Source organism: Monomorium pharaonis, chromosome 5 (assembly GCF_013373865.1).
Source record: "Monomorium pharaonis isolate MP-MQ-018 chromosome 5, ASM1337386v2, whole genome shotgun sequence".
Classification (NCBI taxonomy): Eukaryota; Metazoa; Arthropoda; class Insecta; order Hymenoptera; family Formicidae; genus Monomorium; species Monomorium pharaonis.
In genome coordinates this window covers 16,910,528-16,930,321 of record NC_050471.1, presented here as the reverse complement: position 1 = coordinate 16,930,321, position 19,794 = coordinate 16,910,528, and the positions used below count along the sequence as shown (strand labels likewise).

General features: G+C 32.3%; 1 protein-coding gene across 6 annotated transcripts in view; it reads right to left on the bottom strand.

Moving 5' to 3' along the window:
• The window catches only part of LOC105839818 (Y+L amino acid transporter 2), a 64,320-nt gene that overhangs the window by 6,900 nt on the left and 37,626 nt on the right, over positions 1–19,794 (bottom strand). For 5 of the 6 annotated variants that reach the window (XM_036287784.1, XM_036287786.1, XM_036287781.1 and 2 more), the window contains one exon: positions 17,264–17,441. In XM_036287784.1, the coding sequence (XP_036143677.1) occupies positions 17,264–17,441 (178 nt within the window). Of the gene's footprint in view, positions 1–1,851; positions 2,519–17,263; positions 17,442–19,794 lie in introns of those variants that run through there. The other variant, XM_036287785.1, reaches the window with a different exon arrangement.

The window sequence follows — 19,794 nt, the reverse complement described above, 5'->3', positions numbered from 1 at the left end:
ACATAAAATTAGAGAAATTTTGTTGGGCTGTGTTACCTAAGGAATAGATCTCCCAGCCGTGCAGGGTCAAGGACCGTCGGCATCGAACAGCTGTACCTAACGTTCGGCGACACAGGGAGGGAAGTCCCTCCTTTTTTTTACAAATTCGGGTTACTCTTACAGAGTGACAAATCTCTAAACGTGCTTACGGTTACATTCGCGGATTTCAACCCACCAGCGTCCGTAAGTTGAGAACGGCTCTCCTACCGGACCGATAGAGCGACCATTAATTGCCGATGCGTGAGAGAGAAACGATCTCTCAAGAGAGCATCGATCTACAAAACATTGAGCAACCGCTAACTGTCGATGCGTGAGAGAGAAACGGCCTCTCAAAAGAGCATCGAGCTACCTCACATTTCATAACAAAACCTACGTTCTTACGGAAGCTTGCGAGAGCAACGAACTCTCTAGAGAGCATAACGTCAAAATCATGAAAGAGCAACGGGCTCTCTATATAAAATATCGTCACAACCTTGTTAAACTATATCTTCAAGGCTCATTGTAATACTTAGCGTACAATTGTGATAACGTCTCGACCAACAACCAGGAACGCGCCGTACACACCTCACAATCGAGCGATAAGTGAACCTCAATAACAAACGCTTGCGAGAGCAACAAGCTCTCCATCAAGTACTACGCCAAACACTTAATATAGCGGAGTTGTTACGTTTCTTTGTACTACACTTTAGCTTGCGACTGCGACACTGACGTTTCGAACCACAGCAGGAAAGCGCGCCGTGCATATCGAGATCCATCTGTTCGAGCAATACAGATCGGATTCAAGTACCGGAATCATCGTCGGAAATATTGTCAACTCTCATCGATTGCTGTTCCAGACCGATTCACGTCTATTTAAAAAAAGGCTTAAATACATTTATTTAGTTACAAAGCGACTGTGTTTCTTTCTCTTATCCGCAAGCCGGGACCTTCTTTCATTTTCGTCTTTGCGTAGTTATTCACGCACTAACAATGCAAATTAATATTTTTTTCAATTACCAATGTTTAAAAATCTGGAATTTTATAAGAAACTTATTTAATGTCATTTTACCAAATTTCGATGCTTTTACAATTTCGATGCTTTTATAACATTTGTTGGCTTAAATAAAGTTTATTTTATATATATATATATATATATAAAATTACATATATATAATTTTATATATAACTACGTATTATAAATATATAAGAAATAAACTTCTAAAAGCCATGTATCTCTTATATCAAGAACGTGATAAATTACATGTTTTCAATTAAAATGTGTGTGCAATTTGTTAAATTGTTTTTAAATTATAATACAAAGCGCATATGAGTACGAATAGCTTATATATATACGGAAACATTTATAATTAATTCTCGAAAATATTTTGTAACATAACTTCAATATATGTACATAGTTGAATTAAAAAAAAAATTCTTTAATTTGGCAAAAAAATTTTAAAAAAGTAAAAGTGGGGGTGTTTTAAACAAAAAAATTTAAAAAAATTTTTTTCTTTATAACTTTAAAGTACTCTTTAAACCGTACAACTTTTATTAAACAAATTCTTTTTCTATTTTTTTATACTTTCAACAATATGCGGTCCAAAAAAAAAATTATTTTTCTTCAAAGGGGTGTTTTACCCTTTAAAAAATTTCATAAAATTCCGCACATAAAAAAATACGTATCTCTTAGATTTATATTTGACAATGTATTTCAAGGAGGATCAAATTGGCGTCGGACACTTGTGACACTTCCTTTGTTAGTAAAACAGAATCCAAAATCAAATATTTAGAGATGGATTTGTAATTTTTTGGAGTATGGATTTTTCGAACTTATTCCATAATTTCATACATTCAGTTTTAAATTCATAATTAGTAATCTGAAAGACATAATCTAACTTTCACAAAAATTAAACAGTTTTCCAATATATATGTCCGCCATTTTAAATCTACTATTTCGAATTTTGAAAATACAATATTAAATAATAAGCGGCCTAAAGAACATCAAAATTTTTTTGAATAAAAAAAAACGTATTTTTAATAACAATGTCCGCCATATTGGATCAGCTATATTAAATTCTTGAATTTTGACAACAGATTCATAATCAGCAACTCAAAAAACATTGGAATAGTAAGAAATAAGTTTGGTCATAAATATCAGTTTAAAGAAATTCAATTGTAACATAATATCTAATGAAAAATCTACTACTTTAACCTTTCATATTTCTGAAACCAATCATATGCTCATCTAAAAATTTTCCCTGGATTATTGTCTCATCAATACTAATCATTTGGCATAAAATTCAATTCAAAATGCGAGTGCCTCAAAACGGGCAATTTTGCGATGGCTCTTTTTAATAAAATTATTAATTTTTTAAATAAAAAATGGTTCTGCGATTTCTCTCTTCCTCCTGTGACTTTCCCTGTGTTGTATATTAGGTTTAGTCCTATGAGTTTATCTTTGTCTATGTACACCATACTACCCGATATTGTTATAGAAGACCTAAAAACAATTTACAATCCTTAGAATTTGAAGTGCATACCTATTACAGATATGTCGATGGTATATTTATTATACTTCCAAGAACAAAACTATCTGATCAAAACGCTATATATCATCAATTTCAATAAACATATGCCAGATTACCCAGTAAGCAAGGAACATTAATCAACGTTCTTAAAAAATTAATTTTAGACTTCCGGTGTGAGGTGAGTAGAGAGTGGACGTGTGTTTGTACAGTGGAGTTGGAATTTTGGTGATAGAGGATACTGCGGCAAAATCCCTGCGGGGGCTCTGATTACAGGTCGACGAGCGTCGTAAAATTGAGCTAGGAAAAGTGATAGCTCGCTCCCACCTGGTGGAAGCGGACTATATAGCGGAGGGATAGAAGAAGTGAGACCATAACCTCAAAAGGAGAAGGAAGAGGAAAGGAGAGTGCAAGGAACGACAGGAGTCAAAAGAGAGACGAAGGCGGATGGAAGGGGAGAGGATAGAGAGGGAGAAACTAGAGGCATTACCAACGGAATCGGCAGAGGCGCGAGTCAGGAGCTGGAGTGTGGGGAGCGTCGAACAGGGCAGCAGCGGACGGAGAGAAGAGAAGACAGAAAGGAAGGGAGGAGACTCAGAGGGAGCGGGTAGCGGGGACAACTTGGAGAGGAGCAGAAGACGCAGAGGAGCACCGAGCAAAGCGTAAAGATTAGTGAGAGAGAGAGAAAACAGTAGTGGGAGCACGGTGTCGATAACTTCGTGACTGTCAAAGAGAGGAAGGGAGAGCAAAACAGGGGAGAGTAAAGAGGGAAAGAAAGAGAATATACGAAAAGCGACGAAAAAGAAGATAAATATAAAAGAAGAGAATAAAAGAGGAGGAGATAATAAGAAGACGGAAAAAGACAAAAAGCAAGAGATGGATAAAGAACAGTTCGAACAAATAATGAGAAGATTCAAAGACGAAATAGTACAGGAAGTAAGCCAGAGACAGGAAACCGCGGCAGCGGAACTGAAGAAATTACTGGAGGAGAGTGTAAAGAAGGTGGAAAAACTAGAGGCAGAAAACATGGATCTTAAAAAACGTGTGGCAGACTTAGAACAAAGAGGAAAAGAGGCAGATAAGAGAGAAAAAAAAAATAATATAATTGTGAAAGGAATAAGGAATAGAGAAGGAACACCGAAGCAAGTAGCAGAAGGGATCTTCACGGAATTAGTAGGAGAAGGCAACGTGGGAGTAATGAAAGAGGCATTTAATATAGGAAAGAGAAGAGAAAAAATATTATTAGTCAAAATGGAGTCATTCGAGGAAAAAAGAAGAATAATGGAAAAGAAAGGAAAGTTGAGAGGAACGGATACGTACATAGAAGATGACCTAAGAAGAAAGGAAAGTTTACGGCAAAAAAATATAAAAGAATGAGCAAAGATAAAAAGAGGAAAGGACAAAGAGAAGAAGATAAAAATAGGATATGGAAAATGCTTTATAGAAGGGAAAGAATACATATGGAACGAGGAAAAAGAGATGGAAGAGAGGAGCTTTCGCAAAACAGGAATGGAGTGGGAAAAAGCAAAATAAAGCACAATGGAAGGAAGGGAAAGAGAGAGTAAGGATGATTTATTGGAATATAGCAGGATTAAAAAACAAAGATGAGGATTTCTGGTAATATGTGAAAAGGTTTGAAGTGATAATGCTTGTGGAGACATGGATCACAGAAAAGGACTGGAAAAAAGTAGAAGGAAGACTATCAAGCAATTATAACTGGAGAAGTCAAATGGCGAAGAAAGTAAAAGAAAAAGGAAGAGCGAGTGGAGGGATTCTGGTAGGAGTAAGAGAAGGGATAGAGTGGAGGGAATGGAAAGATATAGATCAAGGACTAGTAAAAGTCACGTTGGAAGAAGAAGGATGGAAACTACTGACAGTGTACAACAGAGATGGAGGAAGAAGGATACTGAAAGAAATTGACAAAGAAGTACGGAAGGAAGAAGGAAAACTCATCATAGGAGAAGATTTCAACGCAAGGACCGGAAGAAAAGGAGAGCTGATATGGGATAAAGGACAAAAAGAGAAGAGAAGATTGAAAGATGATAAAATAAATAAACCAGAAGAGGAAATGCTGGAGCTGATGAATGTCAGAGGATGGGGGATTTTGAACGGGAACTGCGAAGGAGACGAAGAAGGGGAGTGGACATACATAGGGAAAGGTAGTTCAGTGGTGGACTATGTATGTACGAATGCACAAACATGGGAAGAAATAGAGAAAATAAAAGTAGGAGACAGAGGCGAATCAGACCATCAGCCATTAGAAGTAAGAATAGGAGTGAACAAGGGAGAGGAGAAGGAGGAAAAGGTGAAGAAATGGATAACGGTGGAAGACTCGGTCGGACAAAGGAATAGAGAGCTACAAGAACAAGCAGAAGGAACTGGAATGGAACGGAGAAAAGGTGAACGAGCAAATAGAGAACCTGATTGCCAAGATAAACGGAATAATAGAAAGAAAGCGAATCAAGAGGAGGAAGAGAGGAATAGGAGAAAGCATGTGGTGGGACAGAGAATGCAGAGAAGGAAAAATAAAAGTAAGAGAAGCAACAAAAAAATTCAAAAGAGGAAGAATGAGCTGAGAAGATCTAAGAAAAGAGAAAAACGAGTTTAAAGATCTGTGCAGAACCAAAAAGAAGGAGAAGGAGGACAGAGAGTGTAAGGAGATACAAGAATTAAAGAACGAGAACGAAGTGTGGAAATACATTAACAAAGAAAGAAAAAGGAGAAAAGAAGGAAATAACAAAATAAGACAGAAGAATGGGAAAGGTATTTCAGAATGCTTTTGAACGATAAAGAAGAATGGAGAGAGGAAAACAGGCTGATAAAACAAGAGGAAAGGAAGGAAAGGAAAATGAAGAGAACGGAGAAGAGAAAGAGGAAGAGATAAGCAGAGAAGAAGTGGAGAGTCATAGAAAGATTAAAAAAGAAGAAAGCACCAGGGGAAGATGGATTAAAAAATGAGGTATGGATACACGCAGAGGAGAAGGTGAAAGAAAGGTTAAGAGAAATAATGAACAGAATCTGGAAAGGTGATAGATGGCCAGAGAGGTGGAAGAAAGGAGTGATTAGCCCGATTTATAAAAAGGGAGACAAGGAAAAAGTGGCGAACTATAGGGGAGTAACGCTGATGAATACAGGGTACAAAATCTATGCCATGATCCTGGAACAAAGCATAAGAGCAGGAGCAGAAAGGATGAAAATGCTACCGGAGACGCAGGCGGGTTTCAGGAGAGGAAGGAGCTGCATAGATAATATAGTTGCGTTAAAATGTGCAGCGGAGAAAAGACTAAGAATAAAGAGAGGAAAATTGTACGTGTTTTTCGCAGACCTGAGAGCAGCTTTTGACAGAGTGAATAGGAGGAAACTCTGGGACGCAATGACGAAGAGAGGAGTGAGGAAAAGCCTTGTAGAGAGAGTGAAGGAAATCTACGAGGAGACAAGGAGCTCGGTGAGAGTGGAAGAGAGACATACGAAGAAATTTTGGACAGGAAAAGAAGTTCGACAGGGGTGTCCATTAAGCCCACTACTCTTTATACTGTTTACGGCGGACTTAGATTTTCTGAGAAGAGGACAAATGGGAGGCACAACGATAAGAAGAGGGAGATGGTTCTCGCTGGCATATGCGGACGACATGGCGATAATAGCAGAATCAAGAGAAGAAATGCACACAATACTAAAAAGGATAGAAATATATTTTAGTAGGAAAGACATGGAACTGAACGTGGAAAAATAAAAAATGTTAGTATTTGAGAAAGGAGGAAGAAAAGAAAAAAATGTGTGGAGATGGGAAGGTAAGGAAATCGAAGAGATGAGAACTTACAAATATCTAGGATATACCTTTCAGAGTAACAAGAAGAACGGACAACACATAAAGGAGGTAATACGTAGAGAAATGGCGGCGATGGCACAAGTGGATGGAGCATAGGAGAGAGAAAGTTTGGAGGGAATATTAGGAGAATGATGATGTTCAACGTAATGGTTAAAAGCATAGTACTGTACGGAGTAGAAGCATGGGGCTGGAATAAATGGAAAGAAATAGAAAAATTGCAAGAGAAGTATTTAAAGTGGATAATAGTAGACAGATGCACACTGGCATATATTGTAAGAGAAGAGATGAAGATTAACAAGATAAGAACGGAAACTGGAATGAGAGCAATGAAACATGAAGAAAAAATGAAGAAGGCGGAACCAGGTACAATAAAGAGAGAATGTAAGAGAGAAATTGGAAGAGAAGACTGGGAGCAGACAAACTGGGGAAAAGCAAGGAGAGCAGCGCTAGAAAGAGGAGGAATAGAAGGATGGGAAGGAGAGGCAAAGGAAGATAAAGGAGAAGAGGTGATAGAGAAATGGAAGACAGAGTTGGAGGAAAAGGAAAAGGAAGAGAGAATACATAGATCAAGAGATCAAGATACTTCAAAGAATACGACAAGTGGAGGACGGACAAGATACCTAAATACTTGGAGGAAGGAGGGAAAAAAAAGAGAATAAAGAAAATCGCAAGATTTAGATGTGGAAACGAATTCAGAGCAAGTAAATTTTGGGAAGAAAAGGAAAAAAGGAAATGTAAGATGTGTAAGGAAGGAATGGAGACGGTGGAGCACGTGATCAAAGAATGCAAATGGACGACGAGAGGAGAGGAGAAAATGGAGGGATACGACGGAGAACAACTAGGAAGCTACCTAAGAATAAAGGAAATAAAAAGAATAAGGGAAGAGGACGGAAGGAGGGAGGAAGAGAGAAACAAGGAGAGGGAAACAGGAGGAAGAAATAAAAAACGACAAATAAAATAAAAAGAAGAGGCAAAAGGGTGGAACAAGAAGAAAGGAGAGGCGATACTATGGGGGGAGTGTCATATATTAGCTATTAAAAATTAGAGTCATAATTTATAAAGGAGACCCATATTGGGTATTTAGTATTCTGTGATATAGCGTAATAAGAAGTTAAGGATTTGTTAAAACAATAAATTAGATATAAGTTATATAAGCTATATAAGTTAGCATAAGAGAACAAAGCGAATGTAAAAGGTGTGAGAAAAGAAGAAAACATGTGTCGGCCAAACCAAACTGTTAAGAGATCAATGTAAAAAGGAAGTCCCCCAAACCCAAGAGGGAGGGGTAAATAAATAAATCTAAATCTAAAAAATTAATTTTAGATAAATTTTCTAAATATATCTTAACGTTTAATAAATATATTTAAAATATTACTTAATAATATTATTGTCCTAATATTTTAAAAACATAAGTTACATGTGTTTTAAATGTTATTAAACGTTAAAACATAATTTTATAAATATTCTTAAAATATTATTTAATAACATCTAAATATTTCTAAATAATTTTATAGATATAAATTAAAATATTCTTCATGTGCTTATAACACGAATTATATTATCATATAAATTATTAAATTTTTATATTTTGCTTGCACATATTTATATATTATATATATATATATATTATATACGTATATATTGATCAAAATAATTATGTTATTTCGCTTTTTTTTAAGTATGATTAATTCTTGCCTTTGGTCTAAGAATCTGTTTTATCTATTGAATACCACTTACTAATTATGCGTTTGTCATGTGTTTTGTGTTGCAAAGTTTATCTAACTTTGTTATTGATTTAAGGAGGCTCAATACGTTTATAAAATATCTCAGATAGTCCTAATACTTACACACATTGTTGTTGGTGCTAAAATAGATATGTACACGAAATTTCAGACATATTGCCGATTAAATATTCGTGAAAAATGCAATCAATTACAGAGCTAATTAATATGGCTCTTTTAGGAAATATTTTTCACCGAAAGTAGTGTTTTTTCTCTGAAAATTTGCGAAAGTAACAAAATGTTGAGAGTAGAAAGATGGAATCATAATCTTTTCATTCATAACAAGAATAATATTAATAGCGGACCGTTTTTTTAAGATATTTGTCATTAAAATGTCAAGTAGATGAGTTATGCTTGATGTGGAATCGCGGAGATCGTGTGCGCATAATTCAAATTTTACGTATAACCTTCAATTTTTCTTCTTTTTACTCTTGCTTCCAAGCAATCTTCCATCTGAACACTTTTGCTTTGGCAAAGACCTTTCTTTTTCCTTTGAGTCTGTCTGATATTATGGTAGAACATTTCCCAGATAGCATAGAAAATTTATCATAAATATTCATAAATATTTTACAAAGAGCGACCGCAAAAACAGGCCTAAAATCGCCCGTTTTGTGGACATCGAAGTTTGAGTCCATTTTGGCGGTAAATAATTGTACATCATGAAACATCAATCCTCTGAAAATTTCAGATTGAGCATACCTTTTATTACTGCGATATTAGGGGTTAAATTGGTTACTATACACCAATGAAGGGTATGCCATTTTATCCATTCAACACAAAAAACCTCGAAGTTATTTCTCATATAAAAAAATGTTTCAGATAAGATTTGTTTGTCTGTTAGAAGACTAATTTATCGTGACCTCAAATCAAATCGTTTAAGCCAGAATGTCATTTAGAGGTCAACTTACAATTTTCAGGAAAATGTGTTTTCAACTGATGTCGGATACCTATCTCTGCAGTCTCTGAACGAGTACATGTATATATAGGGGAGTATTTTATTAACGTTATTTTATGTCAACACGGTTACATCTTGCCTTATATTTTATAAATCCGATAACTTTATAACAATATTTAAAATATATGTACCACCCATGGTGGAATCAACAAGGTAAGTCAGTTTGCCGACTAATTTTTAGTTTGATCTGCGCATCCACGTGACTGGATCCACGTGACGTCACGCACCCAAACGTAAGTGAAATAAAAGTTCTGTGTTACCCGTTTCCAAAGCAACGTAGTAGCCGTGCGCGCTAGAAAGTTGAGTACGGTTCAACAAAACTTTTTCATGCGAGGATCGAATCTAGTATACAATTTTTTTTAATTTTTATATTTTTTTTTTAATTATTAAAAACCGTTTTGAAATGACGGTCTGCACCTGTTTTACTTGCATAAAAAATTGATATACATTTCTCGCAAAAATTTTCCAAAATATTATAACATGTTACAATTGTACAATTTATTAATAAATATTCTGTTCCATTTATTTGTAGTCATCAAAATTACAATAATTTAATTTATTATTCAAGTTTTAATAAATAACTTCTTAAATATTTTTTGCTTTGTTATTACTTAAAATATTAACGTTGAAATTTACCGCCTCTTATGACGTAACTTGGATCCAACACTTTCATTGGCTTATAAAATTATGCGCACTGACTCACCTTGTTGAGTCCACCATGGTACCACCGATTTCTGAAATACTGCTACTATAATTTTTCTAATAATTTTAGTAGTGGTAGCGTTTTCACCGAGATATTTTACAAATTATATAATTGTTATTGAGCTACAAAAAATTGTTAACAAAAGTAGTGTTATGTGATTTTTTTGACTAAACGTATCTCTTTTAAGTTCGTGAATAATATCAACTTTAATTCCTCATATCTCAGCAATAAAAGGTATGCTCAATTCGAAATTTTTAGGGGATGAATGTTTAATGATATATAATCATTTACCATCAAAATCGTATCAAAACTCGATGTCTACAAAACGTGTGATTTTTGCGGTCGCTCTTTATTAAAAAAAAAATTTTTTTTAAAGATTATATAATTATTTTTCATAAATCATTTAAAAATGATACAAAATTTATTATCAACAGTATATAGAATATATTTTTTATATTCTTTGAATAATAGTATAAATATTTATTTTAAATATTTATCATAATTGTTTTTATACATGGCAAACTAGAACATAAAAATATATACAAAATATTTATCATAAATATTTTTCCTTCTTATAAATATTTTATAAATATTTTGTGCTATCTTTGACAGAAAGAATTTTCGTTTAACCATACTTTAGAAAACCGATACGCATGCTCATGACGCAGCGTCTAAAGTGATCTACTCGAGTGATCATTTTGATGTTATACATTGCATTTGTAATTCATAATTAAATAAATAAAAATTCAACATTCTTATCATTAAAATAAAAGTTAAATTAATTTTTTTATTTTTGTTCAAATTCATAAAGAATTAAAAACATTTTAGTAATGTTTTTAATTCTTATAATAATGTTCTTAATTCCTTATGAAATGTAATACTCTTTACTGACTAGGGATGTAGGTATCAAGCCTCCTTAAGGGGGGCAAGTCATGTAAATCAAAATTTTTTAGCAATTTTTTTTTGCTTAAATTTATAGGAAATTTTCCGTAGAATATGAAAAAAAAATAGTAAAAACCGATTTGAGAGTTCCTTCTATGTTATTTTCGTCGAAAAGTGAACGGTCGAATTGGGCGGAGCACTCATGTAGACGAGTCGGAAACTCAGTCTTTCGATCCCTCTGTAATAAATGTTAACCTGGCTGTTAGAATAATGTTCGAAAAACAGGAAGATCTGCTCTATGGCCCTGGAATCGCAGATTAGCAAAAAAACTGCGGTAAGTTAAAATAAATTACGATTTTTTCACGATTTTGTTACTCGAACTTTAAACGCGTTTTTCTCCAAACTACTTTTTTAAAATTGGCGTGCAAGATAACTCAAAAACTATTCATCCGATTGAGTTCTCCTTGTGCATACATTTAGATAAATACTTTCCTCATAAATTGAACCTTTATTTGTAATTGTATTGTTTAAATAAATTATTTTTATTGCATAATTAACACGAAAATTTTTCGTAAAAATCAATACTTTTTTTTCTATGTGTCGCCATTTTTACAATTTTGCATTATTTTTTTTAACAATAGGTTCAATCGATAACACAAACCGTACAAAAAAGAAATCTATTTGGTTTTTTTGTTTCAGATGAATACAAGCAGCGCTACATTGCACGCCGACAAGTGACTTCAACGTCGACGCATTAGATTTACATTATTATTATTTATAAAATACATATTATTTTTCTGTCAAAAAATATTTTTTTAGTAGTTCAATATTACAATAACATACCCTGAAAATTTCAAAAGAATTGGTTGTATAATTTCCTCAAACAAAATTCCAAAAAATCACTCAGTTTTCAGCGCGTTACATGACTTGCCCCCTTAATGTTATGAATAATATCCTAGTAAAAAAAATTTCTATAAAATATATAAAAATATTTACAGAGAATACAAAGTAGGATTTTTTATTGTTTTATATAAATATTATTTCTTGCAGAAATTTTCAAGAAATACCACAAATTACTATTTTCTATTAATATTTTATAATTATATAGGTTCAATTTTATCAAAAAAAACAGCGAAGACAGATGATTTTATAAGTTATTCCACATGTTATTTCGCATATGTAAAAATAAGTAAAAAACTGTAAATTTATACTTATTTATAAAAATATTTAACTATACGTTTCACCTTTCTGATCAGGTGTTCATGGATCATTACAAAATGTTAGGTTGCATACGGTCTTCGAAGTCAAGCAACGTGGATGTAGTTAACAGTTAAATGGGCGGCCATTTTTCTAATCGCAGAAGTTAAACAATGTTAGATGTGACTAATAGTGTTAACCGATCTTGTTAAGAAACAACGTAAATTTAATTTTTTTTACTTTATAATAATGTTATTTTTAACATTTTCGACATGTTAAAAAATATAAATGCAATACTATTTACGACATTGCAAATGTTATTTCAACATTATCGAAACTTCCAAATTGAACCCAAAGTTTGTTCATAACGATATTGTATACAACGTATTATAAACTACATACTTGGAAATGTTACTATGTTAGTGAATATTGTTATAGTAACAATAAATTCTTAGACCGCACGTTTAAACATATCAATAGAGCTGAGAAAGACTAAATGGTCACAGCTAGATCTTGGGCCTGTGTAAAGTTAGCCCCAGAATTTTTAAAAATCAAAATTTTTTTTTTGCAAACGTTCGCTTATTGTTTGCCCAAAAATGGCTCGTTTGAATTTTTGGGCGCCTCCTCTCAAGTTTAAAAGTTATAGATAAATCAATTTTGGAGGAGCTAACTTTACACTGGCCTCCCCCAATTTTAAAAAATCAAAAACTTTCTTTTTTCAAATTTGCCCATCGTTTGCCCATGAATGTCCCGTTGGAATTTTTGTTTGCCCCCTTCCTCTAGTTTAAAAGTTATAAACAAGTCAATTTGGGAGGAGGCTAACTTCAAACTGACCCCAAATTTAAAAAACCATAAATTCTTTTGTTTTAAACATTTGCCCATAGTTTGCCCATAAATGCACCGTTGGAATGTTTGTTTGCTCCCCTCTAATTAAAAAGTTATAAACAAATTAATTTTGGGGGGCCAACTTCACACTTAAAAAATCAAGTTTTCTTTTGGCAAACGTTTGCCCATTGTTTGCCCATAAATGCCCCATTGGAATTTTTGTTTGCCCCTCTCTAGTTTAAAAGATATAAACAAATTAATTTTGTGAGCACCAACTTCACACTAGCCCCGCAATTTTAAAAACAATGTTTAAAAACAAATTTTTTTATTTCAAACGTTTTCCCATCGTTTGAAAATGATTGTCCTGTTGAAATTTTTGTTTGCCCCCTCCCTCTACTTTAAAAGTTATAAACAAATTAATTTGGGGAAGCCAACTTCACACTTGAAAAACCAAACATTTCCTTTTGACAAATGTTTGTCCATCGTTTGCCCATAAGTAACCCGTTGAAATTTTTATTTGCTCCCCTCTACTTTAAAAGTCATAAACAAATCAATTTGGGGAGGGGGACAACTTCACACTTGAAAAACCAAACATTTTCTTTTAGCAAACGTTTGCCCATAAATACTCCTAAATTAGAATTTTTGTTTGCCCCTCTCTAGTTTAAAAGTTATAAACAAATAAATTTTGGGGGGACTAACTTCACACTTGAAAAATAAAAAATTTTTGGCAAACGTTTGCTCAACATTTGCCTGTGAATGCCCCATTAGAATTTTAATTAATTAATTTCAATCAAAATTAATTTGTTCATAACGTTTAAAATAGAGAACAAACAAAAATTCCAATGGGGCGTTTATGGGCAAACGATGGGCAAACGTTTGGCAAAAGAAAAATTTTGATTTTTCAAATATAAAGTTGATCCCTAAAAATTAATTTGTTTACAACTTTTAAACTAGAAAGGGAGCAAACAAAAATTCTAACAGGGCATTTCTAAGCAAACGATGGGCAAATGTTTGCCAAAAGAAAAATTTTGATTTGTCAAGTGTAAAATTGGCCCCTCCAAAAGTAATTTGTTTATAACTTTCAAACTAGAAGGGGCAAACAAAAATTTCAACAAAGTATTTATGGGCAAACTATGGGCAAATGTTTGCCAACAAAATTTTAATTTTTAAAAATTGGGGGCCAGTGTGAGGTTCACCGCCCTAAAATTGATTTGTCTATAACTTTTAAATTAGAGGAGGGCAAAAAAAATTTCAACGGAGCATTCTTGGGCGAACGTTTGCCAAGAAAATTTTTTATTTTTTAAAATTAGGGAGCTAACTTCACATACTTTTCATCGACAGTGTAATTACCAGAATCAACTGTATCCTACTTGAAAAGGGTCCAAACCGAGGACCGAAACGTAGTAGTTTTATAATAAAACTTGCCAGTTTGGTCGACTACAATCAATTGTCTCCATTTCCTAACTTCACACAGGTAAATCTTGGTGCTGATTATAATATTTTTTTAATATACTAATTTAAGGGGGCATATACGTTTAAAGCCACAAAAAAAGGAATTTTTCAAGAAACTTTTTTCGGAGCCAAAAAGCAAACTCTAAAAATGGGGCTTTTTTGCATAATAAAGTATACCTTTTGTAGTTCTCATACTTATTACAATAATTTTGTTGAAAAATTCCCCCCCCCCCCTCTATTGTCGTGTAGTTAGCCATGCATAATTCCATATAATGATTTCTCCTTCCCTGTTCAACCGAAATACAAAAACCAAACGATATCTTAGAGAAAAGTAAAGAGCGACCGCAAAAACAGGCCTAAAATCGTCCGTTTCGTAGTCACCGAAATTTGAGCCAATTTTGGCGGTAAATAGTTGTACATCATGGAATCTTAATCCTCTGAAAATTTTAGATTGAGCATAGCTTTTATTACTGAGATATGAAGGGTTAAATTGGTCACTATACACCAATGAAGAGTATGCCATTTTATCCGTTCAACACAAAAAACCTCGAAGTTATTTCTTATATAAAAAAATGTTTCAGATAAGATTTGTTTATCTGTTAGAAGACTAATTTATCATGACCTCAAATCGACGTTTAAGTCAGAATTGTGAATGTCATTTAGAGGTCAACTTGCGATTTTTAGGAAAATATTTTTTAACTGATATCGGAACTATTTCTGCGGTCTCTGAACGAGTACACGTATACATATACGAGAGTATTTTATTAACGTTAACGTTATCTTGTCAACACGGTTTTATCGTGCCTTATATTTTATAAATCCAATGACCTTATAACAATATTTCAAATATAGATACTACCAATTTCTGAAATGCTGCGGTATTTACTATGATTTTTCTAATAGTTTTAGTAGTGGTAGCTTTTTCACCGAGATATTTTACAGATTACATAATTGTTATTGAGCTACGAAAAATTGTTAACAAAAGTATTATTCAGTGATTTTTTTTTATTAAACGTGCCCTCGGGGACTGTCCAGCATATTTATACAAAGAAACATACTTACAGAGATTGCCCCTACTCTCTACTTTCGTAGGTCAAGCATCAAACAAAGATAATATAAAAGACAAGGACAAACATGTGCGTGTTTCACTATATTTTCGTCCTGATAGATAGGGAGAAAAGGGGTCAAGAATCGATATTAGAATATTATTGCACATGCGAGAGAGATTCACACACAGTAGGCTGTTGCAGTTATATAATGATTGTAATTTGGTACCTCGGACATGGTCAATATCATGACTTAAAAGTACCAAATCCAAAAATATACAATATTTATATAACGATCTCTAAGCAAAGAGATGAAATGGAAAGTGAGTAAAAGTCAAGACTTCATCGTGAGAGGCAAGAGAACTTACGCTAATCAAGCATCCCGAGACGTGAGAGGCGAGGAAACTCACGCTAATCAAGCACCGACAGACAGAGAGGCAAAGAAACGCTCATCTCGAATTTTTCTGAAAATGTCCCTTTGACCTCTACATGACTTTGAAAATTATTCCTTAAAGATCTATCTAAGGTACAAGTAATTAGACCGCAGAGACAGATATCCGACATCAGTTGACAAACATTTTATTGAATTTCGCAAGTTGATCTCTAAATGACCTTCACAATTTTGACTTGATAGTCAATTTGAGGTGACGATGAATCAGTCTCCTACCACTTTTACAATTTTCATCAGAAACATTTTTTAGTTTTAGAAATAATGTTAAAGTATCTTATGTTGAACGGATAAAATGGCGTAACCTTTATTCGTGAATAATATCAACTTTAACTCTTCATATCTCAGCAATAAAAGGTATGCTCAATTCAAAATTTTTAGGGGATGAATGTTTGATGATATACAATCATTTACCATCAAAATCGTATTAAAACTCGATGACTACGAAACGGGCGATTTTTGCGGTCGCTCTTTCCTTGACATTGTAGTATCCGATTTTTTTAATTTGACTTTTAAACAAAATGGCGGACCTTTAAAGTTAGAGTGCCAATTTTTTGCAAAAAATGCTATTCTTGTTTGTTAAAAAAATAAAAAAATTCGTATTTAAAAAATCGGATACAACAAGGAAATTTACTCTTCTTTGAGATGCCGTTTGATTTTTGTATTTCGATTGAACAGGGAAGAATTGCCACCGCAGAATTATGCATGGCTGATTACATAATAAGAGGGAGGGATTTTCAACAAAGTTATTGTAATAAAATTTGTATAAAAACTTACAAAAGGTGTATTTTATTATGCAAAAAATCCCATTTTTATAATTTGCTCTTTGGCTCTAAAGAAAATTCATGAAAAATGCCTTCTTTTTTTATGACTCCAAACGTATATGCCCCCTTAATAATCGCAGCTCATATAAACTGTGCGCCGACAAATTCGTCAGTCTTCATCATTATAGTAACGTTACAGCAGTGATTTTTGCTTACTGGGTAGTTAAATAATTTATTTATAATGGACAATATTCTGAATCTTTAAAAAACAAAAGATAGTATTCTTTTTTCTCAATTTCTAATTTCTAACATTTTTACATGTTTCTCACATGTACATTCCCGATTATATATCTGTTATGTAATATCTTATCTTTATTTGTTGTTATGTATAATAAAATTATTTCCATTTTGTGTACGCCATATAACTAAAAAAAAACTTAAAATTGAAAAAATTAATCCCTCTAGTGATCAATGCTGCTTATTTGCAATGTTCACTTTCCATTTGTTTTATAAGAGTGTATCTATAAAATCAAGATCTATTCAGTTTAATTTAAACTTAAAAACTAAAAATTAAAGTACATGCAGTACTGATCACTGGAAAACCAATTTCTTATCATAAAAAAAGATGTCAAAAAAAAGAAAAAGAAAAAAGTGACTAATTTAGCGTCATTTATAAGATGTTTTGGAATCAAATGAAGACAATCAAATCGATTTAAAATTTTTCCTTGATGACAAGATACGACGATAGAGGGTTAATAAGTAAATAAGAGAAGCAGAAAAGAACTGTGTATAAATATTAAATAAATTTAGTCAATTGCATTTATATATAGAAGTTACGAACTGTTAATCTTTTGGAACCACAGTGGTTTGCCTTTCCAAGCAACACCGAAGAAATACGCAGGTATGCCAGACACAGTAATCAAAATGCCCATACCAACTTCGTATGGTCTTTCGTAGCATGGTACAATAACCAGAAAAGCGCATAACGCTACGAACAATATAGGTATCCATAATGGTATCTGAAAAAAATTTTTATTTACTTTAATGTAGACACATTGTTTGATAATTTTACACTAAATCATAAAAATAAATAACAATTAATTATATTGAACTCACCAAATTTAAAAAAACAAATTGATGAATAAATGGGTAATGTGAGTCAGCGCAGAAATCTAAGCGCAAATAAAATCAAAGTTTAATACAACATATCAAATTTTAATTTGACTTGATATATCAAAACAATTTTTTAAACATATAAAAGATGACAAACGCAACATACAACATAGGCTGTTTTCCAGTTAGGTATACAGACGACACAGTGTAACACTGTGTCCACTAGTGTGAGTAAGACACACTGATATGTTCTTTCTCACACTAATGGACACAGTGTTACACTGTGTTGTCTGTGTACCTAGGAAAACAGCCATATAAAAAATAACACCGCACGCGTTTCAACTTACTTTAAAGTCACTATCAATGGTATATAAATACATTTGATTTAACCTTTTAAGGAGCACATTTCTTTCTAGCAATTATGTCGGGTAGATCTTGTAGTATCTGTGTTTTTGATCATGCTAAAACCGAATCCAAGGTCAAAATTTAAAAATTCAAAATGGCAGATTCAACATCGCGGACACCGAACATAAAAATTTAACATTTAAGGATAAAAAAATATAGCCATACTCTTCACAAAATTTGTAATAAAAAAAGTCTTTCGGTTTTTCGTTAAAATGCATAAATTTCGATGAAAAAATTCACCGAGTTATATTCTTAAGAAGAGATATACATGTAGAACGGAAATTTTTAGACTATTTTCGAGAATTTTTTTCTCAAAAACTAATAATGCAACCGTTTTAAAATTTTAACATATTTTTATCACATATTAGAAAAACCAAAAAAAATTTTGTTTAATTATATAAATATATTAACATATTCGCCGAAGCGTCAGACGTTATTTTCAGTTAAGTCCCAAATTGCAACCATGGTGCAGTCAATTTTTATTTGAAACACAAACCAAAAAAATTCTTAAAAAGTAGACCAACAGTTAGTCGGTAAATGTGATAAAAAAAATTTAAGTCCAAAATTGACGTTTTGATGGAACAAAATCCCCAAAATAGAAATTTTTCACATTTTTTGGCCTTTTAATTGCAAAATTAATTGTTTAAATATGTTTTGTTGCAAATCGGTAATATTCACCGACTAGATACAGATTTTATCTAAAAGTATACTAAATTTCATTGCAATCGGTTTAGTAGTTTTTGAGATATCGTGGTTGCAAATTTCAAAAAAGTGATTTCGAGGAAAATGCGTTTAAAAATTTTATTTAAAAAATTTTCTTACTTTTAAAAAATTACGGCTATTTATCGCTAATCAGCAATTCATGGCGAACATACGACCGTCTGCATTCTCAAAGAACTTTTCATTTTTCCAAGCTACAATAAAAAGTTACAATAAAAAGCTACAATAAATTAATTTGTAAGAAAGCGATTTTGTATTAAAACAAATTATTCGGTTTAGCGACGCCAAGTTTTTGTAGTAAAATATTTATTCATATTAAAATATTTATTCATATTAAAATATTTATTTGTAATATTTGTAATTTAGTCGTATTATAATATTTATTTGCCAGCTCAACATTATGTCCTTTATTTGCTAATATGCTTCCTGACAATTGTATTTTACAGGCGCGCAGCAGGCAATAATTTAATATGAAAGGCTATTTATAGTTCGATCTCGTATTTAAGATTTTCTTAAATTTATTATTAAATTACCTTTATAGTTAACAAAATTGTATCTAAAGGTAAATTTAAGACAATCTTAAAGCCATATCAGACTAAAAATTAAAATTGAGATTAAATTGGAATTTGATCATTCAAAGCAAAGTTAAAAGTATTGGTTTTGTTCCTAATTGGTTACATTTCAATTTAATCTCAATATCAATCTTTAGTCTGATGCAAGCTTAATGAAAAATCAAACTATGAGTGCCAGCCAAAGAATAAACATCTATTTTTATAGATTGGCGCATATATTTCTTCATATCATTATTTTTATAGAGAAAAAACTTAATGCTCTCATTTTGTAATGTTTATTCTTAATTGGCGCAAAATATTTACATATCATTATTTTTGTAGAGAAATTAATTTGTGTGTGTAAATACAATAATTTTTTATTTAAAATAATTGTCACTTTAATAATCAAAGTTATACCATTTCAGGAATGTATATTACTTAAGTTAAATTTGACACACTTAGTATATATTACTTAGGTTGAATTTGACACACTTAGTATATAATACTTAGATTGAACCATCCAAAAGTATATACTACTTAGGTTGAATTTGATTAAAAGTTTTATCTTGAATTTGTAATTTTT